This window comes from Pelophylax lessonae (genome assembly GCF_965119305.1).
Source record: "Pelophylax lessonae genome assembly, chromosome: 2".
NCBI classification, from domain to species: domain Eukaryota; kingdom Metazoa; phylum Chordata; class Amphibia; order Anura; family Ranidae; genus Pelophylax; species Pelophylax lessonae.
In genome coordinates this window covers 413,517,705-413,544,629 of record NC_138769.1, presented here as the reverse complement: position 1 = coordinate 413,544,629, position 26,925 = coordinate 413,517,705, and the positions used below count along the sequence as shown (strand labels likewise).

The 26,925-nt window shown below is 42.7% G+C and overlaps 1 protein-coding gene across 1 annotated transcript in view; it reads right to left on the bottom strand.

The window, feature by feature from the left end:
• Positions 1-20,404, bottom strand: part of NXPE3 (neurexophilin and PC-esterase domain family member 3) — a 34,245-nt gene extending 13,841 nt beyond the window's left edge. Inside the window, exons 1-4 of the mRNA XM_082244961.1 lie at positions 20,250-20,404; positions 12,332-12,539; positions 7,656-8,410; positions 5,576-5,649 (exon numbers count right to left, since the gene is read on the bottom strand). Coding sequence (XP_082101087.1) covers positions 5,576-5,649; positions 7,656-8,410; positions 12,332-12,424 — 922 coding nt within the window. The 5' untranslated portion in view covers positions 12,425-12,539; positions 20,250-20,404. The remainder of the gene's footprint in view (positions 1-5,575; positions 5,650-7,655; positions 8,411-12,331; positions 12,540-20,249) is intronic.
• Positions 20,405-26,925: the final 6,521 nt, after the last annotated feature.

Genomic DNA, 26,925 nt, shown 5'->3' with positions numbered 1-26,925 from the left:
TTGGGATAGCATAGGGAAAGGTTAACACCCCTGTACCATTTGTTTTGCTGCTTGTGCCCCTGTTCAGAAGATTTTACCCCACTTTCTATCCCTGTGACAATTGGATTTTAAAAATTTTGGGTTGTTGTGGAAACAAGGATTGGTGATAAAGCTTCAGTGGAGACACCTTTTTCCCATAAGAACTCTTACAGGAGTGAATTTCCCTTCCTAGAGGTAGATTTCTCCTCACTTCCTGTTGTCTCCCTCCATTTGTAAGTCAGATGTTTGTAACCTGGCACTGCCTGTATAGAGACTGATTTTAGTGTATATATACTAAAATAATTGCATTTCCATGTTCTGTGTACCTTGGGAGACCAAATATAGTAAATGCTAGTAAAGGGTCCTTGGTTTAGTAACACTTTAAAGTCAAACTTTACCCATAACAACTTGCTGAAAATAATGCTGTAATAGCAAGAAACACACATTCCACAATAATAAATTAACTACCAAAATCAGTGTGTGCTGTAAATTGCCTCTAGCATTATTCCTGTTTCTTCTTGCCATAAGCTGCCATTTTGCTTAAGTCCAGAGTTCCTTAACAGCAGTTAATTTTTAGGCTGTTAGCAGCTTTGCCTCTACAAATGCAGCACAGTGCCTAAAAATAGAGAACAACTGAGCATGTGCAGAGCAGGTTGTGACAGCGGGTTGATTTACTAAAACTGAAGAGTGCAGAATCTGGTGCAGCTGTGAATGGTAGCCAATCAGCTTCTAACCTCACCTTGCTCAATTAAGATTTGACAAAATAAAAAAAAACCTGGAAGCGGATTGGTTTCTATGGAGAGTTGCACCAGATTTTGTACTCTCAAGTTCTAGTAAATCAACCTCAGTGTGTTACTGGATTTTAAACAGTATAGGCACTTATTTTTAATGTTATATATAGCTATATTTGCAAAAGGTAACAGCCTGAAGTGATTTAACAAGACTTCATTTTCTGACTAAGTTCCACTTATACAGTATATCTTTCTAATAGGGATACAAATGCAATAAAAGCACAGGGACATTTACCAAGACTGGAGCTGGAACAGCCACAATCAGGAGCAGCTATGCATGGCAACCAATCAGCTTCTAGCTTTCATTTTCAAAGCTTTAAGCCCCTTTTATATGGGCTTTCTGATCATGACCGCCTGTTTAGTTTTTCAGGCAGACCCGATCAGAAGCTCTGTACGTCCTTTATCTGCCTACCTCTCAGTCTGTCCAGGTCCAAAAAATAAAAAGGAAAAGGACTGCATTCTTTTTCATTTTTCCAGACCTAAACATGAAGGATCGGAAGTAGCCTGATTTCAACAGAAGCAAGTCTGTTTCAGTCTGGCTATTCATAGAACCCTTCACAGTTCTGCCAACATCTGATGTCAAAAGGTGGACAAAAAAATGAATGGGCACAGATGTCATAAAAGATGTGCTTTATAACAGAGGTATTGATAAATCGAAAATCATTCTTATACAGTGGATATAAAAACTCTACACACCCATGTTAAAATGCCAGGTTTCTCTCATGTAAAAAAAAAAAAAGGTTAGACAAAGATAATTTCAGAACTCTTTCCACCTTTAACCACTTGCCGACCGCCGCAAGTACATATACTGCGGCGGTCAGCCCCTCACAGGCAAAGTGACGTATGGGTACGTCACTAGCCTGTGAGGCTCTGGGGAGCGAGCACGCGCCACCGCTCGGTCACGGACCCAAGCACCCCCCCGCGTGTGTACCCGGCGGACCCGATGTCCCCCGGTCACTCGCCGATCGTCTGTTACACCAGGAGAAAGGCAGGCGGCTAATGTAAACAAGCCGCCTGTCATTCTCCCCTGTGTAAGAACAGTGATCATATGGTTCTACTATGTATGATCACTGTTCCTACACCTCAAGCCACAGCCAATCACAGTTAGAAGCATGCCCCTAGGGACACACACAGCCCCTCCCTCTCAAATAAAGTTAACCCCTTCACTGCCAGTGTCATTTTGCAGTAACAGTGCATATGTATAGCACTGATTACTGTCGTAATGTCACTTGTAACCCCAAAAGTGTCAAAAATGTGAGTCAAGGGTGCGATCTGTCCGCCGCAATGTCGCAGTCCCGCAAAAAAAAAAAAAAATCGCAGATCGCCGCCATTACGCGTTAAAAAAAAACAACAAAAATGACAAAAATCTTTCCCATAGTTAGTAAACGCAATAACTTTTGCGCAAACCAATCAAAATACGCTTTTTGCGATTTTTTTTTTACCAAAAATATGTAGCATAAAACAAATTGGCCTAATATGTTAAAACATTTTGATTTTTACATTTGGGGAATTTCATATAAAAAAATGTGAAAAATATTGTTATTTTTGCAAAATTGACGCTCTGTTTTTGTTTATAGCGCATGATCAAAAAATCGCACAGGTGATCAAATACCACCAAAAGAAAGCTCTGTTTGTGGGAAAAAAAAGGACGTCAAATTTGTTTAGGTACAGCGTCGCACGACCTCAGTTGAACAAAAAACTGAAATCTTTTAGGTGGAGGGAAGTAAAAATAAAAAACTAAAATAATATGGACAACATCTTGGCAATATTTGCCAACTCTTCTTTGCAAAAACACTCTAAATCTGTCAGATTGCAAGGGCATCTCCAGTGCACAGCACTCCTCAGACCAACCCACAGATTTTCAATGGGATTCAGGTCTGGGTTCTGGCTTGGGTCATTCCAAAACTTTCTTCTTCTGGTGAAACCATTCCTTTTTCTGGGTCGTCGTCATGCTGAAAGATTAAGTTCCTCTTCATGTTCAGCTTTCTAGCAGAAGCTTGAATGTTTTGTGCCAATACTGACTGGTATTTGGAACTGTTCATAATGCCCTCTACATTGACTAAGGCCCCTGTTCCAGCTGAAGAAAAACAGCCCCACAGCATAATGCTGCCACCACCATGCTTCACTGTGGGTATGGTGTTCTTTTGGTGATGTGCAGTGTTGTTTTTGTCTCAAACATATCTTTTGGAATAATGGCCAAAAAGTTCAACCTTGGTTTCATCAGACCATAACACATTTTCCCATATGTTTTTGGGAGACTTTAGATGTGTTTTTGCAAAGTTAAGCCAGGCTTGGATGTTTTTCTTTGTAAGAAAAGGCTTCCGTCTTGCCACTCTACCCCATAGCCCAGACATATGAAGTATACAGGAGATTATTGTCACATGTACCACACAGCCAGTACTTGCCAGATAATCCTGCAGCTCCTTTAATGTTGCTGTAGGCTTCTTGGCAGCCTCCCTGACTACTTTTCTTCTTGTGTTATCATCAATTTTGGAGGGACGTCCAGTTCTTGGTAATGTCACTGTTGTGCCAAATTTTCTCCACTTGATGAAGATCTTTACAGTGTTCCAAGGTATAATTAATGCCTTGGAAATTATTTTGTACCCTTCTGCTGACTGATAAAGAGATCCCTCTGATGCTTTGGAAGCCCCCTTGCGAACCATGGCTTTTGCTGTAGGATGCGACTAAGAAAATGTCAGGAAAGTCCTACTAGAACAGCTGAACTTTTTTGGGGGTTAATCAGAGGCGCTTTAAATGATGGCAGGTGTGTACTTGACTCCTATTTAACATGAGTTTGAATTTGATTGTCTAATTCAGAACACAGCTACATCCCCGGTTATAACAGGGTGTGCACACTTATGCAACCACAATATTTTAGTTTTTTATTTTTATTTCCCCCCTAAAAGATTTTAGCTTGGTTTTCAACTGAATTGTACAGTTTATAGGTCGCATTAAAGGTGGAAAAAGTTCTGAAATTATTTATCTTGGTCTCATTTTTGTACATCACAGAAACCTGACATTTTAACCACTTCTGGACCACCCACCGTGTATTTACGTCGCTATTTTGACGTTAAATAAAGAAAGCTGCCATAAACCCCAGTATTTATTTACACAGCAGGCAGTCCGCTTTATCATAAAAGTGGTTCTAGCGGTGGATTCGCCACGGGATCACCTTTATGGACAGCAAAAGAGGTGCCCACCCCCCTCTCGCCGCTTCCCGGACGTTTTCCCTGGTTACAGAAGAAGTCAGTAGCGGGGAAAAGGATCCAATCCCCTGTGCTGATGAGTAGGAAGTCGAGTGAGGGAAAGGTGGCCCCCAATTGACTCTATGCCCTTGGAGGACCAGAGCGACGTCAAACATCACTTCTGCCCAACAGCCTTAACGGGCCAATTATTTTTTTTTTTTTATAAAATAAGGCACTCTCACATTAAAGAAGACCTGTCCTGGCTATTTCTATTACAAGGGATGTTTACATTCCTTGTAATAGGAATAAAAGTAATTTTAAAAGGGACAGTGTAAAAAAATAAATAAATAAATAAAATAAAGAAATAATAAAAAGCGCCCCGTCACTCCGAGCTCACACGCAGAAGCAAAAGCATACGCAAGTCACGCCCACATTTGTAAACGGTGTTCAAACCACTGATGTGTGGTATCGCCGCAATCTTTAGAGTGAGAGCAATATTTCTAGCACTAGACCTCCTCTACAACTCCAAACTGGTAACCTGCAGAAATTCTAAAGCGTCACCTATGGAGATTTTTAAGTACCAAAGTTTGTCCCCATTCCATGAGCATGTGCAATTTTTAAGCATGATATGTTAGCGTAGTGTACTTTCTTTTTTTTTTAAATAGCGTAAGACGGTGTGACATAAAGTAATGCAACAATCTCCATTTTATTCTCTTTTATTCTCTAGGGTCTCTGCTAAAAAAAAAAAAAAAAAGATATAATGTTGGGGGTTCTAAGTATTTTTCTAGCGAAAAACACTGATTTTAACTTATAAACAACGTGTCAGAAATAGGCCTGGTCCTTAAGTGGTTAACAGGGGTGTGTAGACTTTTTATATCCACTATGTGCCAGTTCACACTATAGCAATGTCAGACATTGCATGTGATTCGCACCGCACTGCTATGCAAATCACATGCGAGGTCTGTGCAATGCGAATTCAGCCATACAGATTGTACGGCTGAGTTCGCATCCCATTCGGACCAAAGTCGTGCAGGACCCTTTTTTTGGTCCACACCAGAATGGGATCGCATGAGTGTTCACACCTATGAGATCCGAATCCTGTCCAAATTGACAGTTCGCACTGCAATATGCGAACTAATCTGGGGGTTTCGTTACCTTTGTATTGACAGTGTGAACTGCCTGCGAGTCGGGTGCGGGAACCCGCAGTAGAGTCGCAGGGTTCCCGCATCGCACCAGTGTGAATTGGCACTGTAGGTCTGACTTTGGTAGCCCCCTTTTTGGTGTTTTTGGTGGCTGCACTTTGCATGGCCTCATTATATTTTTATACCACTCTACTGTGTAAGCCTGACAGTGCCTAGAAGAGGCCTTCTGTCGACATTTCTTGTGGACCTTAGAGATACACATTCTTCACTGACATCTTTGGTCATTTTATATATCTCTAAACGGAAATTTCCTAATTCTATTCTTACAAACAAAATTGCAGAATATGAGCTTTTGTTTTTACTATGAAGTATTCTTCTGATCCAGAAATTAGGAGATACATGTTCTAAAAACTGACCCTGCAAAGAGCAGAAGACATACCTTTAATTTTCCAAGGATGAACTGTCACAGTATCAGGGCCACTTGCCAGGACTGGTACTTTGATATTTATGGCACTTTGGGAAACAAAAGTAAATGAGCAGATTTTAGCTAATCAGATTTTCCTAAAGAACTTGTACATATAAACACCAAGACCTGGCACCTAGCAAGTATCACAGCAACAGATTGGATTGTCAGCTCTCGCAAGCAACGCTCTCCCTAACTGAATTATATTATAACTATACTGTCTCACCTTATAATGTAAAGCACTGTGCAAACTGTAGGCGCTATATAAATCCAGTATCACAGGAATATAACGCTTTTGTTACTCATTAGCCCTGAAAGTAGTGACCAGGCCTACATGTATGTGGTGGGGGAAATTAGATAATGAGATGTCAGCCAAATTTTTAAATAAGTGCAGTGGAGCAACATGGACGTGCTGGTACAACGTGATTCTTCATTCATGTATCCATGTTGTCAGACAGGAACATTAAAGCGGCAATAAACCCAAAAAAAAAAGGAATATATTGCACCTTCAAGTAGAACTGAAGTCTTTTATATAACATAGTGCAAACAGGTAAGCTATTATGGCAGGAGAGACATGCAATGCACCTAATAATAATATACACCTACCTGCCTGCTCTCAGTCATCTCTGGCATGTAAACTGATCTGTACTTGTGCAGTTCAACTTACAGCGTCTTCCGGGAAAACTGTCTCCTGTGAATGCGCGTGGTCATCACACTCCAGCCAATGAAGATGGCCGAAGACTAAAATACACAAGAAGATACCGGCAAGGGATGGAAACCTTTGGAGGAAAGGTTTGTAAGGCTTCCTTTAGCACCCATTCACACCAGTGTGACTTGTCATGCGATTTGACAGTTCAAAATCACAAAGTCGCACCCTATTTTTGCCTATGGAACTGTTTAAATCGGTACGACTCCAACTTGCACTAATTTGAAAAAGGTTCTTGTACTACTTGTGGTGATTTCATGTGCGATGTGAATGGACATCTGTGCATAAAATCACACAGATGTCGGCAAACCGCACATGAAATTGTACTGACCCGCCACGTTTAGTGTGAATGGGGGCTTAATTCTGCTTTACTTCCTAGATGAGCTGATTCCATTCATTTTCTTTTTTAGGCTTTTTTGCTTCATTTTCACCTGTTGATCTGGCCAGTAAGTTTGTTACTTTTCAAATCCTTTAACAGACAATTAGAGAGTTGAGACAGAGTGGTAGGTATAGGCCCCTTTCACACCGGCGATCCGATCTGCCTGTCAGGCAGACCTGATTGGATGCTCCATGCATCCCTATGGGGCAGCGGGTGTCAGCGGAGACATCTCCGCTGACACCCGCTGCTATCCGATCTGATCCTGTCCATCAAATCCAGACAGATGGAAACCCTATTTTCCATCCGTCTGGAGGATCAGATGAGAGCGGACAGGCGGTCCGTTCTCATCCGATCTCCCCATAGAGGAGAGTGGGGATCTGACAGCTCTGTCTCTGCACACAGAGTGGAGATGGAGCTGTCATCCGCCTGCTAAAGCGGGGATAGGCGGATCGATCCCCCGCTGAGCAGAACAGCACCGCCCGTGTGAAAGGCGCCATAGTGTTGAGACAAACCATTTAACACTGACAGGGATGCTAAAAAGGTCAGCTTTTATGTAAAATCTTTATTCCAAACAGAAAAAAAAACTGCTGCTGCTTAAAAAGCATTAGCTGCAGTTCTGTTTAAATTTTTTAGTCAAGTCCATCAAAATCTGCTAGTGCATCTAACACTACCCTCTTCCCATTTCGACAATGCTGCTGTCCAGAGATGTCTCCATTGTTCCTCCATTCAAAGACAGGAAGTATGTTACTGGCTAGAGCACTATGTAAAAATAAAAGGAATAAAAGCTTAAAAAGAAAACTAATGCAGCCATCACAATTATGGATTGGTAAGCTGCAATATATTACAAATTTGTTTTTGGGTTTAATACCGCTTTATGATCTGGACCACGGTAATTTTATATATGGCAGCCACTATGCAATAGGTTCAAATTATATGCATGTATGGTGAATGGCAAGATTTATTCAGTGTACCTTTGAAAGAACATGCTTTCTTCAGAAGTCAACAGATTTTTTAGATAGCCACCTTTAGCATGATTGATTCGACTTGAACAAGACAGCTTCTCAGGCTTGTAACAAAACCATGGTTCTCCAGTCTTGAGGTCTGTGTAGTTGCACACAGGCATTGTCCTAGGCAGACAAACATTGCAAATTTTGGTTTCTGTGGTACCACCAGATCGAAACAAACTCTTAAAGTAAACTCTGTCCGGTTTTTCCTTGCGTAAGCGCTGAAGAATTTGGATTGCTTCACTTGAGTGAACCAGAGTTACTGATACAGTCACCCTTCCTGGCCAAAGTAAAGTAAAATAGACACTATAAAACCCGTTCTGATGATCAATCACCTTCCCTACTGCCCCAGCTTTCAAAAGAGGGGAATGAATTCTGGCTTGCAAGTAATCTCCTCCATATTGCTTGGGATTGCCTTCAAAATCATGCATCCTAACCAGCACTTCCACGATATCCCCCAACTTAAACTGTGACTGAGATTGTAAGATCACAAAATGGCTGTGTGCTGCATCAGTGCTCTTTAGGAAAAGGACTTTGTCATGTGGTGGTCCAGGCCATTCCAGTGCTTTAAGCAAGCGTTTCTGTTCCTCGTATTCAGGTTTGGACAGAGTTTGATGTTGATAGTCACAATGTGATTTTCTGCTTACGGGCGAACGATGATGAGTTGCATCTCTGCTCAACTCTGTCCATCCTGGGTCCAGACTTGTTCTGTGATGTAGATGCTATAAAAAATATGGTGAAATTTAGTATTCTCTCTGGTTATGCATACATGAATGGTATAATACTAGTTTTTTTTTTTGACCGTCTAAAAAATCTACCTAAAAGTGGTATTCTAATCAATGGCTAACTCCACCTTTCTTACCGTTACACCCATATTAACCACTTGCCGACCAGCCGCTGTACTTAAAGACTGCGGCAGGTCGGCTCTGTACTGTAAAACGATGTACCTGTACGTCTTTTTGCGGGACACCTAGTGGGGGTGCATGCGCCGATTGGCCACAGGGGGAATCAATCAGCGGGCCCCCGCCGGGCAGCCGCGATCGCTCCCCATGGAGACAGAATGGAGGTCTGCCGATATAAACACGGCAGACCGCTGTTCTGTCAGTGATGAACACAGGGATCCTGTGTTCCCCCTATTTAGGAACACAGGTCTCTGTGTTCATCCAGCAAGTCCACCCCCCCACACAATTAGAAAACCCCCCCTAAGGACACACTTAACCCTTTGATCGCCCCTGGTGTTAACCCCTTCCCTGCCAGTGTCATTATTACAGCAGCAATGCATATTTTTAGCACTGGATTACTGTAGTAATGTCACTGCCCCCCCCCCCCCCCCAAAGTGTTAAAAATGTCAGTTAGGTGCCGCAATGTCGCAGTCCTGCTAATAAAGTAAATAAATAAAAGTTACATAAATCTTTCCCCTGGTTTGTAAACGCGATAAGCTTTGCGCAAACCAATCAATATACACTTATTGAGATTTTTTTTTACCAAAAATATGTAGCAGAATACATATTGGCCTAAAATGATGAAAAAATTAGATTTTTAATTTTTTTTATTGGGAATGTTTTATAACAGAAAGTAATAAAATATTGTTTGTTTGTTTTTTAGAATTGTTGCTGTTTTTTTGGTTAGAGCGCCAAAAAAAAAAAAATCACTGAGGTGATCAAATACCACCAAAAGAAAGCTCTATTTGTGGGGGAAAAAAAGACATCAATTTTATTTGGGTACAGCGTTGCATGATCGCGCAGTTGTCACTTAAAATAATGCAATGCTGTATCGCAAGAAATGGCCTGGTCATTAAGGGGGTAAAACTTTCCGGTCCAGAAGTGGTTAAAGATATTTAAACATATAGATTGCTCGCTTCTAGAACAAGTGAGAAACTGAAAGTATGCTTCATTGCGCCCTATCAAAGCCTCTGGTTTGTAATCTCTAAGTGGTATCTGGTAGCGAAGATCTCCTTCACTTTATAGAATGTATTCATGTAAAAAATCCTCTGCCTTCAGAATCACTTTAAATCAATTCCTTCTCTTTCCCAGGACTACAGGTCCCATGAGGCATTGCTCCTCACCCATTCACAAGTTCTCAGGCACTTTCTAACATGTATAGATGGTGTGCTAAGCTGTAAGTGTGCTGCAATGTGTATACTGACATGCATGAACAGTGTACTGAGCTGTATGTGTGCTGCACTGTGTATCCTTATACAGTGGGTAAAATAAGTATTGAACACGTCACCATTTTTCTAGGTACTATTGACATGAAGTTTTCACCACGTCAGTAATAACCCATGCAATCCATGCATACAAAGAAACCAAAACAAATAAATTCAGAAATGCAGTTATGTGTACTAAAATGGAATGACACAGGGAAAAAGTATTGAACACATGAAGAAAGGGAGGTGCAAAAGAGCATGGAAAGCCAAGCCACCAGCTGAAATATAGTAATTAGTAAGAAATCCTGCCCCTTGTCAGTGCAAATTAAAAATCAGCTTGTTCTGTCTCAACTGATGTGTCTCATTACCAAGGTGCCACATAAGAAAAATCTCATGATGGGTAAAAGCAAAGAGCTCTCTCAAGACCTTTGCAACCTTATTGTTGCAAAAAATACTGAAGGCATTGGTTACGGAAGGATTTCTAAACTTCTGAATGTTCCAGTGAGCACTTTTGGGGCCATAATCCGGAAGTGGAAAGAACATCATTTCACCATGAACAGGCCATGACCAGGTGCTCCTTGCAAAATTTCTGACAGAGGAGTGAAAATAATTATCAGAAGAGTTGTCCAGAGCCAAGGACCTCTTGTGGAGTGCTTCAGAAAGACCTGGAATTAGCAGGTATGATTGTTTAAGTAATGCGCTTAACCGCCATGGCCTGTATGTACCCTCACTACGCAAGACTCCATTGTTAAAGAAAAAGCATGTTGCTGCACAACATTTAGACAAGCCTGTGAAATACTGGGAGAATATGGTCTTCTCAGAGGAGACCAAAACTGAACTCTTTGGATGCCATAATACACACCATGTTTGGAGGTCAAATGGCACTGCATATCACCCCAAAAACACCATACAGTGAGGTTTGGAGGTGGGAACATCATGGTGTGGGGCTGTTTTTCACCATACAGTACTGGCAAACTTCATGTCATTGGAGGAAGGATGAATGAAAAAATGTACCAAGACATTCTTTAAAAAAAAAGATCTGCTGCCATCTACCAGGATGATAAAAATGAAACAAGGGAGGACATTTCAGCAAGACAACGATCCCAAACTCTAAGCCAAGGAAACTCCCAATTGGTTTCAAAGAAAGAAAATAAATCTTCTAGAATGGCCCAGCCAATCACCTGACTTGAATTCCATAGAAAATCTTTGGAAAGAACCAAAGATCAGAGTTCATAGAAAAGGCCCACGGAACCTTCAAGATTTGAAGACTGTTTGTGTGGAAGAATGAGCTAAAAATCACACCTGACCAATGGATGCGACTAGTTTCTCCATACAGGAAGCAACTTGAAGCTGTCATTACCAACAAAGTGTTCAATGCTTTTCCCGTGTTAGTCCATTTTATTACACATAACTTCATTTCTAAATGTATTAGTACTGGTTTCTTTGTATGTATGGATTGCATAGGTCGTTACTGACGTGGTGAAAATGTCATGTCAATAGCATAGTTAAACACTTATTTTACCCGCTGTATGCAAACAAATATTGCATTCTGTATGCAGGCCAACTAATTTATGATGAAAACAGTAGACAACTATTCTGATTATCCATTATAATATATGTCGATTTGTTGTTTGAGCCCTAGAGTTCTTGCACTTTACTCTCTATTTGTAGATGCAATCAGGGCTTTTTTTCAGCGGGAACGCGGGGGAACGCAGGTCCGGCACCTCCTGCACTGACTGTATGTAATGGCAAGGGGTTCAAGGTCTATTAATGCTAGCTGCTGGGGGATCTATTGTTGCTAGAGGAGATCTACTTTTGCAGGGTGGGGAGGGGCGTCTACTGTTGCTCAGGAGGTCTATTGTTGTTGGTGGGGGGAGGGTCTACTGTTGCTGGGGGTCAGTTGTTGCTAGGAGGGATCTAGTGATGCTGGCTGCAGGGAAATCTGTTGTTGCTGCTAGGGGTCTATTGTTGCTAGGGGAGGGGGTATTTTGTTGTGAGTGATACATTGTTGCTGGCTGCTGAGGAGTCTATTGGTGCTGGCTGCAGGGAGAGCTGTTATTGCTGCTAGAGATCTTTTGTTGCTGGGGGAGGGGGTATTTCCTTCCGGGTGGTTCATTGTTGCTGAGGGGATCTATTGTTGCTGGCGCATGTGATCTAGTTTACTGTTATTCTTGTTATTATTAACTATTCCATACAAATTACTTAGTACCACAATTGTTTCATGGTTCTGTATTCTCTAAAAGGAGCAGTACTTGGGAGGTGGGTAGGGGGCGGAACCAAGGAATTATGCAGGAGGTGGGTAGGGGGTGTAGACTAGGGGTGACTCGGAAAGGGGATTTCCTGCACCTATTGACTGAGAAAAAAAGCCCTGGATGCAATAACCCATAGCAACCACACAGAGTTCATCTTCCTAACTGGTATGACTTTAGGAGAGTGATTTCTGATAGAACATTTCAGAATAAGAACTCTATATTGTACAAGTCTTATGGCCACTTACCTCTACCAAATGAATGTTACTAACCAGCACAAGGACAGCTACCAGGAACAGCAGGGCAAAGCATAGCTTGAACCTATAGAAGGTACACCACATCTTCTAACAATCGTTTTCATATCCATATTATTCTTCCATGTGGTCATGGCCACAGCCAGTCAAGGCAGCTCAGATCATTCATAGTTGTGTCTGTTATGCTGTTTATTCTGGGAATCTGAAGCAACAAAATACATTCATATTGGTATGTTATTTTTCTCTTTATTGATAAAGAGTAATCTTGGTCTACCCCATAGAATAATGAGTGAATGTTTCTGACATTTCTCTCTGGCAGTATAAGAGAACTGCCAGTAACAAATAAGACAGCTTTACAGTATTTTGTCAAGCATAGCATTAAGCATTGAATAGAGAATAAAGTCTATTAAAAGCATTTTTCTTTTTTTTTTTTTGCGTGGGAATCTGTCAACCATGTCAGGCTTCGTATTGCAGTTTGCTTGTGATGAAAGCTTCACTCCTTTTTGTCCAGGACTGAAAATAAGGAAAATCCTAAAACCTTAGTGGTCACTGAAACAGGAATAAAGGGAAAATCCTCCAAATGAAACACATTCTATAAAGACTTTAAACAATTCCTGCAGCGTTCACACACAAATCTTTGTGCAAAAAATGAACATAAAATAAATAAATGAAATTCTTGCTCTCCTATTTGCGCCTGTCATTCAATGTCACATTCTGTACAGACAACTGTCTAAGAAAGGATTTCCTTCACTTTAGAGATTTATAATAATTTCCCGATTTGTATACAGGACAGAAAGTGATGGAAAAAACTGATAGGGGTTCTTCTAACCATTTCCTACTATATCCAACACTAAAAAAAAAAAAAAAAATATTTTGGAGTTTGGAAATACTTAAAACGGAACTCCACCCAAAAGGGGACTTTCTGCTTTAGGCCCTCCTTTAAGTCCTCCCCCCTGCCGTATTTGGAGGGGGCGGAGCAGAGCAGGTACCTGGTTTTGACAGGTACCCGCTCCCATTTCTGCTCAGGTCACCTAGGCCACAGGTGTCAAACACAAGGCCTGCAAGCTGAATGCGGCCCCCCAGGCAATTTCATGTGGCCCTTGCACCTCTCCTGCAGCTGCAGCCACCCCCCACGTCCTAGTAGTCATCAGCAGAGAGGAAAGAACTCCTTTGCCAGATCCTATGCTTCTCTGTGCTGCTGGCAGTAGCACAAGGTAAGGGGGTGCATTGTGATGTAAGGAAGGGTGGATGACTCTTGACTTATGATGGTGGGGGGCTCTTGACTTCTCATGTAAGGGTTTAAGGAGGCATGGGGTGCTCTGGACATCTAATCTTAAAGATATAACTGGCCCTTTAGGGGGCAACCATAATGCTGATGCGAACCACAATGAAATTGGACACCCCTGACCTAAGCGATTCAAATGTGAATTCTCCCCTTCCCCACAGTCTTTTGGGATACTTCACAGGTCCCAGAAGACTGCGGAACAGGTCACAAAGTGCAGTGCAGCTCACTAATGCACAGCCAGTTGTAAAAAGGAAAGCAGCATAGCTGGCTGCCCACAGACAGCATGCCAGGAACCTGAAGGCTAATGAAGAACTAATCCAGGTGAGGACAGCACTGGACCCCTGGACAGGTAAATGTACTTTTATTAAAAGTTAGCTGCCACAGAATTTGTAGCTCCTGAACTTTTATTTATTTTTTTCCGCAGTGAACAACTGCTTTAAAGTAGTACTAAAAACAAAACTTTATTTATTTATTTTTTTAATTTTGGTGGGTTATAGCCCAAGTTAGTTTTTGTTTGCCAACTGTGTCCCATTGTGGAGATTTCCCTTCACTTCCTGTCCCATAGTGAAAATGGGAAGTCAAAGGAAATCCCACCCAAATTGAGGGAATCGCTGGTAGTTACCAGAACTGGTATGCCCGTTAAAAAATTTCCCCTCTATTCTTGTTCTGGTGACAACCCAGAATTTGGGATTTCCTTTTTTTTTATTTTTAGGTAATAACGTTAAACAGGACAAATAGAAAGAGTGAATCTCCAGCAATAAAAACCTAATAGGTGTTCTTATCCCTCTGCACTCTATCCAAAACTGAAAAATGTTGCCTTTAGTTATACTTGAATACCTGACAGCTTTAGATGTGGTTATCAGTGCATAATGAATATACTGTATATTTCCAATAAATAATCTGATATAGGAGATAAGTAACTGATGTTTTTGTATGAGAATCAGAAATTTCAAACCACTGTAAATGACTTGTTTGCAAAAGGAAAAAAATAGAGAGGAACTTTGTAGAGTGACCACAAATCTTTGCAATAAATAAAAGTGTAACTAACCCCCAAAAAATATAACACATTGCAGCTTACCAGTGCTTAGATGATGTTGCTGTATTTTCTTTTTTCAAGCTTGTCTCCCTTTATTTTCATCTGGTGATCCTGTGAATAGCACACTGCCTGTCTTTGTAGGTCCACTCATTTCTCCAATGTATCTATGGGGGCTGCCACTGCTGTTACACATGCTGAGATTTTACCATAAACAATCTATCCTGCGCCATACCTTTAACGCCTTACAGCACATGTGTCAAACACAAGGCCCGCGGGCCGAATCCGGCTCTCCGGGCCATTTTATGTGGCCCGTGCACCTCTCCTGCAGCTGCGGGAGAGATCCAGCCTTCTTCCAAACCCTGTGCTTTTTGCTTTTCAGCACTGCCTCTAGCTTCTTCCTAGCAGGAGCACAAGGTAAAGGAGGGTGAGGAACTCAACTTCTGATGGTGGGGAGGCTACTGACGTCTTATGTAAGGGTAGGGGATGCTCTGGACATCTACTGTAGTCTTACATATACAACCGGCCCTTTTGAGGGCAATCATATTGCTGGTGCGGCCCTCGATTAAATTGAGTTTGACACCCCTGCCTTACAGGAAGGTTTCCAGACAATGGTGATCCTGTGAAATATGCACAGAGAAATAGCCAGCACACCAGTGCTAAAGTTTCAAATCTTTTACTGAGATCAAAAATGCAAATAACCAAGTACAAAAACAGCAATATTCATCCTATTCCATGGGTGGAATCCTGCTTGGACTTTAGACTTTTGCGTTTATGACCTCAGTAAAAGATTGGCTATTTCTCTGCATGGACTTGAAATGTGTGCCTTTGTATCTTGGTTCTTTATTGGATTGATAGGATTACTAGTTTACACAAGACAGATAAGGATGTTTGTTAGGAAATGAGAAGAACTGCATTTCTGGCAAGGCCAGCAGATATTGCCTGTACTTGCTCAAAAGTTTCTAAGCAAAGAGAAAATCTCACGCAAAATACCGCTTTCTAAGCGATCGTAGTATAATCTGATAGTACACAGCTTTTTGAGAACCAATCACAACAAAAAATTATCTAAAGGAGCAAACACGAACATTTTTCTCCTACGTTACCAGAACAAAACATTTTTTGTTTAATCAGCACAGTATTCATCTGAAAAAAAAATTGGAAGACCACGCATGCTCAGAAATGACAGAATACATTAAAATACAATAAAACATATTACATCACTTCCGAAGTTGTATTCTGTCCTACGAGGATTTTCAAAAATTCTTCATTTTTTATGAGACTAGCATGCAAAAAAAACGGATGGTTATTCGTCTGTATAAGGCTTTAGGAAAAAAAAAACTGTTCACAGCCGGGTAGCTTTTTTTTTTTGTTATTCAGCCAATAGGCTGAATTAAAAAAAAAAGACTAACAGTTTTTCATCCAGAGTGGATGGAGGAATCCCCTCTCCCTGCAAGGACACTGTAGTCTGACAGCAGGACCCCCCTGCTTTCAAAGTACACCGATTAGCAGCCGCAGCTTAGGCTACGTTCACATGTGGGCATAGCAGATCGCGGGCAGAATCACCGCGATTCTGCCCACGATCCGGAAATCATTGCAAATCGTGGGACGCCTGTGCGATGCCTGTGATTTGCAATGGCACCCCAAACGCTGTGCGATGTTGCCGCGATTTCCGCCTGCCGAATCATGGTAACATCGCGCAAACAGAATCGCGGGTCGCATGACGCACAAAAGAAGCTCTTGTACCTTTTTCGGGCATCATGCGTCCCGCGATTCTGTTTGCGCGATGTTACTGCGATTCGGCAGGCGGAAATCGCAGCAACATCGCACAGCATTTGGGGTGCAATTGCAAATCACGGGCATCGCACAGGCGTCCCCCGATTTGCAATGATTTCCGGATCGCATGCAGAATCGCGGTGGTTCTGCCCGTGATCTGCTGCGCCCACATGTGAACGTAGCCTTAAAGCTAGTCATACACATGAGGGTTTTTCTTGTTCATCCTCATGGGCAGAAGGAATGAAATCACTTGATTTCCAAGCCAAACATGGATGGACGAATCTGCAGCGCCGACTATTGTATTCTGACAATCGGCACCTGTAGCCATCAGAATACCTGACCAGTGACTGCAGCAGGCACTGTTCAGCTAACAATTATCTGATGTGCTCCTTTGACAAAAATCAAATAAAAAGTCAACTTTTTTTGTGCAGGGTGGAGCCAGCAGGGCCACACACTGATCAAATTTTGTCAGTTTCAAGAGGAATTGCCAGAAACTCGATCCATATATGGCCAGTTTTGGGCCACCCAGGGCAGTACATAGCCCAGAACAGCTTTTTTCTGCAGTGGGTACAGGCAGATGTTTGCGATCAGCTGTGGCTACGTATGCCTAGTACATTCGATAAGAAAATCGGATGAAAAATACCGCTTTCTAAGCGATCATACGATAATCTGATCGTTAGTACACAGCTTTGGAGAGTGTATCACGACTGTTCATGAAAAATTATCCGAATGGACAAAAACAAAAAATTTCTCGTAGGAAACCAGAACATACGTATTTGGTTTAATCAATACAGTATTCATCTAGGAAAAATCAGAAGACAATGGGCCATACACACTATAAGATTTTCTGAAGACTTTTTCCTTTAGATTTACCAAAACCAGATAATACGAGGTCAAACCTAAACACTTTCAATTTGTCTGCAATCTGGCAGGCCCTTGCACTACATAGAAAAGGTAAATCTGAAGGAAATCTAACCACAAAAGTTGGATAGTGTGTATCCATCTTAAGACTACACATGCTCAGAAACAAAAGAACACATTAAAATACAATACAACACATCATTTCCGAAGTTGTTCTCTTTTTTAGTAACTCTAGGAACCTATTGATTTTCGATAGGAGACTAGCATGCAAAAAAAAAAAAAAAAAAAACACAAGACAATCATTCGTCTGATAATCTCATTGTGTGAACGAGGCTAGCCTGAAAAAAATCAATGACAGGCTTCTCAGTTGTTTTCTCATGTAATTACACAAGAAACTATTACCTGTGGTTAGGCATAGATGACGCCTGTTTACATACAGCACCGCTCATCTGTCCCTAACTGCTCCTTATAAGCTCACTTAGACGGGCGCTGAGTTCTATCCTGTGTGCTGAGCCACTGTTTTCCACATCCGCATCCGCCTTGGAGTTGTGCGCAGGCAGCCTATAGAAGTGGATACAGACGCAGTGGCTGCATGGACACCGCGTGACAGAGCAGTTGCACGGATCCGCAAGCAGACAGTGTGTGTTCAGATTCATACACCTGCTCCCGAACGTGTCAGATTTTGACATGAGGCTGTGTCCGTGCAGCCGTTGCGTCTGAATCCACTTCTACAGGCTGCCGTGCGCAGATGTAAAGGTGGCCATAGATGGATTGAAAATGTGGCCAGTTAAGCAGGGACCTGATGAATTTTAATTTTACGTGTGGCTAAATCCACTGCTCGTCTTCTGTTCAACCGCACTGTCAAATAAAAGCTGCTTGATCAGTGGCTGCAGCACTGATCAGTGTATTCTGACAACGAAGGAGTCCAAGTTGTCAGAATACAATAGAGCAGCAATGGAGGATTCCTTCATCCACCTTAAATGTGTGGATGGGGAAATCAGTAATTTTTCTCTTAGTTCAGCCTGCAGGCTGAATGAAAAAAATGAACCTTGTATGGGCAGCTTAAAGCTGAATCCGGGAATTTTTTTTTTCCTGCACTGCACGGGTTAACTGCTTGTTTTATTCTAGTGGAGAGAGCAGCAGAGATATACTTACCTGATCTGCCAATCATCCCTGCACAAAACCAATCCGGAACCCCCATTTTCCAGCAGTCCTGAAAATGGACTGTTACTGACATAAGTCGCACTCGGATATGTAAACGGTGTTCAAATCCCACATGTGAGGTATCACCGCGATCGTTAGAGCGAGGGCAATAGTTCTCGTGCAAGATCTCCTCTGTCACTCTTAAAGAGGAAGTAAACTTCCATCTTTAATTTTACCTATAGGTAGTGTAAATATCTCCTAAACATACACCGTTTAGGAGATATTTACTGAGCTAGCAGCCAGTTACGTCACTGGCGCATGCGCTCTGAAGGAACGGCCACCCATGCCATTTCTTCAGAGCAGTGTGCTGTGACTGGCGGCTCCCGCGCGCATGCGAAGGAGTGACATCATTGCAGCTTTGGCTAGTCACAGAGCCGGAGCTGCAAACTCAGAAGGAAGACCGGGTAGAGATGGACACTGCCTTCACCGATGGCATTGCATCTCTGACACACTTCGTTTTCAGGTAGGTTTAACATAATGGGCTTGTATGCAATGCATACTAGCACATTATGCCTTGGTTATAAAAAAAAAAGTGCAGCAGTTTACAACCGCTTTAACAGGTAACCTGTAAAAAATTTTAAAGAGTCGCCTATAGAGAGTTTTAAAGCGGTAGTATACTCCGCTTCTTGATTACTATTTCAATTACTATCTCCTAAACCTGCACAGTTTAGGAGATATTCACCCTGCATGCAGCCGCTGACACCAGCGGCGCATGCGATTTGAAGGTCCAGCGTATCTTGCCAGACCTTCAGAGCTCCTTGCAGGAAAGTGAACCCCTGCATGTCATCACGGCTCAGGCCACTCACAGCGCCGGAGCCACCGAACCCGGAAAAGACGCAGAGGGAACATGTCAGCTCCCTCAGCGGTGTCCGGGCGACCGTGTGGGGCTTCATTCTAAAGTATTTCATAATGTGCTAGTATGCGATGCATACTAGCACATTATGCCATTGTCCTGCAGGTTTTTCTTTTTTTTTTTACACAGGGGTTACAACCGCTTTAAATACTGTTGTTTGTCGCCATTCCATGAGCGTACGCAGTTTTAAAGCGTGACACGTTAGGTATCTATCTACTCGGCATAACATCATCTTTCACATTATAAACAAAAATTGAGCTAACTTTATTGGTTTGTTTATTTTTCATTCATTAAAATATATTTTTTCCAAAAACAATTGCGTTTGAAGGACCGCTGTGCAAATAGCCTGTGACTTAAAATATTGCAACAACCGCCATTTTATTCTCTAGGGTTTCTGCTACAAAAAAAAAAAAAAAGATATAATGTTTGGGGGTTTAAGTAACTTTCTTGCAAAAAAAATACAGATTTTTAATTAAACAAGAAATGTCAGGAAAAAGCCAAGGTCAGCAGTGTCAGCCTGTCATTGATTACAGAAATGTACGCATCTGGGCGGCGTATGGCTCTGTGAATGAGGCCTAAAAAAAGAAAACAAATGCAGCCAGCATATCTTCGCACTGGTAGGCTGCAATAAAGGAAATGCTTGCTCTTAGGTTTAGTAAGGAGTGTAGTACATGGCCTATTTCTATTCCCATGGCCATTGATGGGGAAGAGGACCGTTTCTGCACAGATGCTATTAAAAACTTTGATATTCCCCAGTTCTGAGGCTAAAACAGACAGTGCTGTATTATTATAGTCACATTGTGGGAACAGTACATGAAAACATTGCACATTAGGCCATTATTACTACAGAAAACTGTGCAGACAGCATTACCACCTCCACTAACGTCTACAAAGCCGTGCTCACCTCTCCTCCGCTCGGTGCCATGTCTTGAAGCTTGCATGGAGCTCCCTTCCCTCCTCTCTAAGCCCCTCCTACGATCGGGCGGCAGTACCACCTCCGGCTGAGTGCAGTGCCCACACTTCCGCCAGGAGTTGTATAGAAAGCCAATGTGTTCTTCCTGTGTGATGTACGCAGACTCCTCCTCTGTGTGAACAAAGAGGAAGTGCACGGGGGAATTCCCTCTGCATGTATGAAGGCTGCTATAGATGGGAGCAGAAGTCACCGTACAATCTCATTCATAAATGGAATTGAAAACAGGAAATTTGTAGTTATGTGAGCTGGAGAGAGCAGTGTCAGGAGTTTAATCCTCAAAGCGTCAGTTTTTACTGGTGTGTCCTTGTTTAGAGGATTCCTCTTGCTCAGTGTAATCACTGGAGTGGAGCTAAAAGCAAACCTTTTATTTTCAGTTTGGATGGAGTAAGGGAGGTTTAGAACTACTGACAAGTTGTTTACCATCTGTGTCCCCTTGGGGAGGTTTCTCTTCACTTCCTTTCTCATAGTAAAAACAGGAAGTTGGGTAATTACCGCACCAGAATTAGTGTGCCTATTGCAAGATTTCCTATTCTGGAGACAACACAATATTTGGGATTTTCTTTCACTTTTGGTGAGAACGGTACGCAGGATGAATAGGGTGAAACCTAATGGAGACATAGAAAGCATAAAAAACTGACATGTTCTAATCCCTCTGCACTAGGGTTGCCACCTGTCCGGGATTCACCCTGACAGTTTGGTTTTGAATCATGCGTTCAGGTTTTAGACTGCCTGAAACCCGGACACATTTTTCAGACTAGACTATGGCTTCCCAGTAGGGTTGTCTGTTATACTCTGTTTCACAATGCCCAAAGCCAGCACCTACTGTCCCCCTACACACACACAAATGGGAGAGGAGAGAGGGCTCAATCTTCTCCTCTTCCTTCTGCCCCTACCCCTCTGTCTGCCCACAGTGCTGTGCCTCAGAAAAGAAAAGTAGGGGCGGAAAAATTTGAAGCCCAGCAGCAGCAGATACATCTATATGAGAGGTGCTGACTGCCAAGGGGTGAGTGAGCTCACCATCCATCCTGTGACTGAAGTCTCCCCCTCTCCCCTTCTCTCTCCTGCTTCTGAGTGAGCACAATAAGGTAAATCAGGGTTCTCAGAGCACCCCTTACATCAGAGGCCACAGTGTTCCCCCCTACAACAGAGTCTTCTCCATACATCAGAGTTCTCAGTGTTTAATCCCCCTTAAATCAGGGATCCCAGAGCATCCCTTATGTCAGTCTCCCCTCTAGTGTAAGGGAACTCTGCGGATTCAGGTGTAAAAGGGGAACTCTGCGGATTCAGGTGTAAAAGGGGAACTCTGCGGATTCAGGTGTAAAAGGGGAACTCTGCAGATTCAGGTGTAAAAGGGGAACTGTATGGATTCAGATGTAAAAGGGGAACTCTGTGGACTCACTTGCTGTGCGCTGCTAAAGTGTTCGGGTTTGAAGAAATGGTGGCAACCCTACTCTGCACTCTACCCAAAAATAAAAACGGGAAATTGAAACATACTTACCATAATTTTCTTTTCCTGGTGCCTATCCACGGTAGCATACAGGTGATAGAGCTCCACCTCGACCCCTTCCTCAGGACTAGTGAATAGCATAAAAGAAAAGCCAGCCCCCTATCACATTCTCAGTAATATAGAATACCAAGGGAGGGAGCATATGCTGCCATGGATAGGCACTAGGAAAGGAAAATTATGGTAAGTATGATAACATTTTCTTGGTGCCTCCATGGCAGCATACAGGTGATAAATAACTAGGTCAGACGGATGGGTTAATGCTGAAAATAAGTAATTTAATTGGGTAAAGACATAGCCGATTGGATCGTCCTTCTTCTGAATTCCATAGTCGTGAGAGCACCTGGATCAATATGGTAGTGTCTAAGGAACGTATGGCGAGAAGACCAGGTGGCGGCTCTGCATACTGTCTCCAAGTAAACATTACCCCTTGCTGCCCAAGAAGTTGAGACTGCCCATGTCGAATAAGCGTTCACTCGTGAAAGAGGAATCAGGTTCTTGTAGGCCTTCTGAATCAGCTTCACGACCCAAGAGGCCAAAGTCCTACTAATGGCCTCCTTAACCCTGTTTCTGCCAAAAGGGGACCACGAAAAGCTTTTTAGAGCTTCTGAATGGTTTAGTAGACTCTAAGTACCCTAGAGATGTCCAAGTCGTGACAGGAGCCAGAGTCTGAATCCAAGAATACCGGCAACAGTAAAACCTCGAAGAGGACAAAGTTCCACTCTGTCTTGGAAAAAGGCAATGTGGTCATCGCCTATCCCTAAGGCATGAAGTTCTAAGATCCTTCTTCCAGAAGTGATGGCTAAAAGAAATGCAGTTTTAGGGTTAGATTCCAGACTGATGCTTCCTCTATAGGGGAAAATGGCTGACTAGATAGAGCTGGGAGTAGCAAGGACGAGTCCCACTGAGGAAAGGGGCGTCTGACAGGCGGTCTGATCTTCAAAACTCCTTTGAAAAAGGTGATCACTAAAGGGTCCTCAACCTATCTTTTATTAGTTGCAGCGGAAATGGCTGCCACTTGCACCTTGAGAGAGCTTAGACCAAGTCCCAGAACAAGGCCCATCTGAAGAAAGCTAAGTACATCAGATGTGGAAGGAGAGCCTGGGTCCACACCGCGACCTGCCGCAAATAATAAGAACTTGTTCCGAATCTTCGAATATACTGCATTCATAGTAGGCTTTCTAGCCTTCAATAAAGTGGATATAACCTCAGAGGAACAGTCTAGGACCTGAAACCTTTGCCTCTCAACCTCCAGATTCGAAGGTCCAATTTCTGGGGATTCGGGTGGGTCAGCTACCCTTGGGACAGGAGATAAGGAAAGAGGGGGATTCTGGTAATTACCCAATTGAATCGTTGACAGGACCCAAGGGTATTGGTAATGAGTAATCCAGATGGGAAGAAAGTGTCTCAGCCTGGCTCCTACCAGAAAGGACTGAGCCCCCCTGGTGTCAAAAGGGTTTTGTGGTTTCCTGAGGAGTGGTTATGACCTTGTTCTTACGAGTACTAAGGGTCTTCTGCTATCTCTCTGCTGTCTCGATTGTCTGAAGTCCCTTGAGGTGGATGGGCGAAATCTAGATATGTAGATTCTAGATTTCCGAACTTCCGGCAAAAGGCCAGACTTTTCTCCTGTTACTCGTGAAATAGCTTGGTCTAAGTTACATATGAATAGTGCTTTGCCGTCAAAGGGAATCTTGCACCAATTCTGCTTAGATGTTAGGTTGGCCGCCCAAGGCTTCAGCCAAAGGGCTCTCTTAGCCATAACTGAATGCAGCATGGCTCTGGCTGAACAGCGAATCGTGTTGATAGCCGCCTCTCCAACCAAATCTGCTGACAACCTAAGCTCCTCCAGAGCTTTGATTATGTCCTCTTTGGGAATCTCCTGCTGTAAGGCCATTTTAATGTCATCCGTCCAAGATCAAATGGCGTTGGAGATGGAAGTAAGGGCAATAGCTGACTTACATGCCACGCCTGCTGCGAGATAACCCCTCTTGAGATCTTCATCCTCACCTCTGTGAAGGACTTGCGTTTCTTCTGCAGGTCCGCAGAGAAGTCAGCATATAGGTGCACAGACGTATTCTCGTAGCGCAGCTCAGGGTGTTTACGGGCCTCACTTAGGATCCTGTCCCGATCCCGATAGTTGAGGAAGCGGACAAGGAAGGGTCTTGAGGGGGGCGCCCGAAATTCTCCTGCCGGTGGGTACCCTGTGGGCCCATTCCACCACATAGGTGGGGGACACCTCCATCAGGCCCAAGAGCTCCTTAAAAAAACCCTCAGCAAAGTCAGCCGGAGAGTCACCCTCCGCTCCCTCGGGAAGGCCCAGGACCTGTACGTTGTTGCGCCGTATGTGACAGTATTCACCGTCACTGGAAGTTAAAGACAGATAAGTAATGGTTTGAATTGCTTCAGATGGGACGGTCATATTTGCCAGCAATATCTCCATATAGGAATATAAAGATTTATTCCCATTTGCCATGAAATCTGTTCTTCCTAAATGCTGTGTATATTACATATCTTTCAATGTCAGACAGGTTTTCCTTTTGTTGTGTATTGGGAGGGAATGTGGATTGCCCTGTCTCATTGTTAAGTGTTAATGACCTCACATTGTTCTGTCTGTCTGCCTTAAGAGAAACTTATTATGGGATGTATATAGGTATGTGAATTGGATGCTAAGGGGGAGGGGGGATTGCCCCACATTGTATATTTTTGTGTACACTGTGTGAGAGTGTAAAACTCTGTTCCTATTGGATGGTGAGTGTTACGTCCAGTCTTCAACAAGGTCCACCTGGGTGGTAACCTTGTGGGTGAAAACTGTATATAAGTCTGTTTTCTTGTTTAATAAAGCTGTTCTAGAGTTACTCCACCCTCAATCTAGAGTCCTGTCTCTTATTGGGGGAATATGCAGCAAGGGATTGCTATGGTCTTCCATACTCCCTTAGATAATCACTTAGCTCTTGTAAAAGCTTGTGTAAGAGCTTGTTCTGCTGCACTCTCTGGGAAAGAGAGGTTCACCCACGGGAACCTGGAGCCTTGTCGTAGGTTCAGGGTGGGTAGGAGACGACGAGACCCTAACCAAGCTTCGTGGGGTCTGAAGTGGTTACGGTGTCTGGTGGAGTGCTTGGAGCCCTCGGGAAGCACTAGGAGCATTTGTCAACGGAGGTGCCTGGTCGGGGTGCTGGTTGATCCGTTACACGCCGCATCTGAAGAAAATGGTAGCAGCAGGATGGTGAAAAGGGCTCAGGATGTGAGGAGCTCCCAGGGAAGACGTCCACACCGCTCTACATCCAAGCCACACACCTCAAAAAGCGTTTTAAAGTGCTATACCTTACATCTAATTTCTAAATTGCTGCATTTATAAATTTTGAAAGCCAATATAAAGGAATAGTAATGGTAAAAAACATTTGTGGGCTTAACCAATCTTTTTTTTTGGTACAATTCTTCAACCAGTTATGGACCAGAAGGATTTGCCCCTTAATGACCAGGCCATTTTTTGCGATTTGGCACTGCATTACTTTAACGGAAAAAATGCTTGGTCGTGCGACGCTGTACTGAAATAAAATTGATGTCTTTTCTTTTTCCCACAAATAGAGATTTTTTTTGGAGATATTTGATCACCTGTGCGATTTTCATTTTTTATGCTATAAACAAAAAAAGAGCGACAAATCTGAAAAAAAAAATATATATTTTTCACATTCTTCTATTTTTGGGTGGAAGACACACGTTTTTGTAGGTCTGCCACGTTTGTTTCTTGTATAGATATAAATACAGATTCTCTTCATGCAATATTTATTATACAAGCAAATTTCATTTTTTTTTTTTTTTACATTTTTATCAACATTATTTACCTTTTGTTAATACATTATTTCCTTCTTTTGTTCTGTGTATCTAATACATTTTGGACAATCAGCCCCCTTCCGATATTCAAATCTAATATCTATATCTAATATATACTTTATTTGAGCCATTTAATATCCAGTCTCTATGTGATGGATCCGAGCTGTTTCGGGCTTCCTGTCCGGGGCTGCGATGGGCGGCCAGCCGCCTCCCCTGTACCCGTCTCTGCTTTGGCATCCGAGCCGGGGGGGGCGGGTTGTCACGCCCCCCATCGGCGCCATGTTCGAGTTGCATGATGCGTGACGCTTCAAGGCGTCGCGTTACCATGACAACTTCTTTACATCTCGTGTGACGTCAGTGGGCGGCTTGCTCCTACCAGTGTCCGGCTGATTGACCGGATATGGGAGGTGCAATAACCGCCTACATATACTGACACCCAGCATGGCGCTGGCGTGGTATTACTCCTACTACCTCGGACACATGGTGTGGTCAGACCTGTTCATAACTACTGGCTTTTTTATTCTCTGGTATCTCGGACAATTTCTATATGATTTCACCTTATCACTGATCACTCACTATATTGTATATATTTATTGCTCGTTTGAACCTCTGTCACACGGTGTATGCACTGCTCTGTGCTACGCTCATGGCACTTTCCCTTTGGCACTTCCCCCTTTTTTTGGGGGGAGTTGTGTCTCTTCATTCTCACTTTCGTTGGTTTCCAATTACTTGTTGAGTTTGCTCCATTCCTTCTGCTTCTCAACAAGTATTGCACTCAATTACCCCCTTTTCTATGCACTTTTCACCCTGGTGTTTTACTTTTAACATACTTTCTTTGGGCTAATGGTCATAATTTTATGCACTGCTGCTAGGGTTTATGTTTGTTGGTATTTATTCCCTACCTATACCTCACCACTATCTGCACACATATGTCTTCTGACATTTTCACGTAGCCAACACCTTTCTTTTGGGTCATTGCTCTGACTATATGCACCATTTACATATTCTCCTCCTTGGTACGTTTTGCTCTCTGATCGGTTATTCATAGACACACCTTTTGGGCTCAACTGTTTGATCCTATATGTTTTATATATTATGGATATTTCATGAGTGTTTTTTTTCCTCAATATATTTATTCCAGATATTTATTTAACTTACATATATATTTCCAGATTGCGTTGATTCCTAATGTGTCTTTGCCATCATTCTTTGAGTGATATCTGTGAAGCCCTCTTTATTTGTTTACTTATGACCATTCCGTTTCTGGTCCTC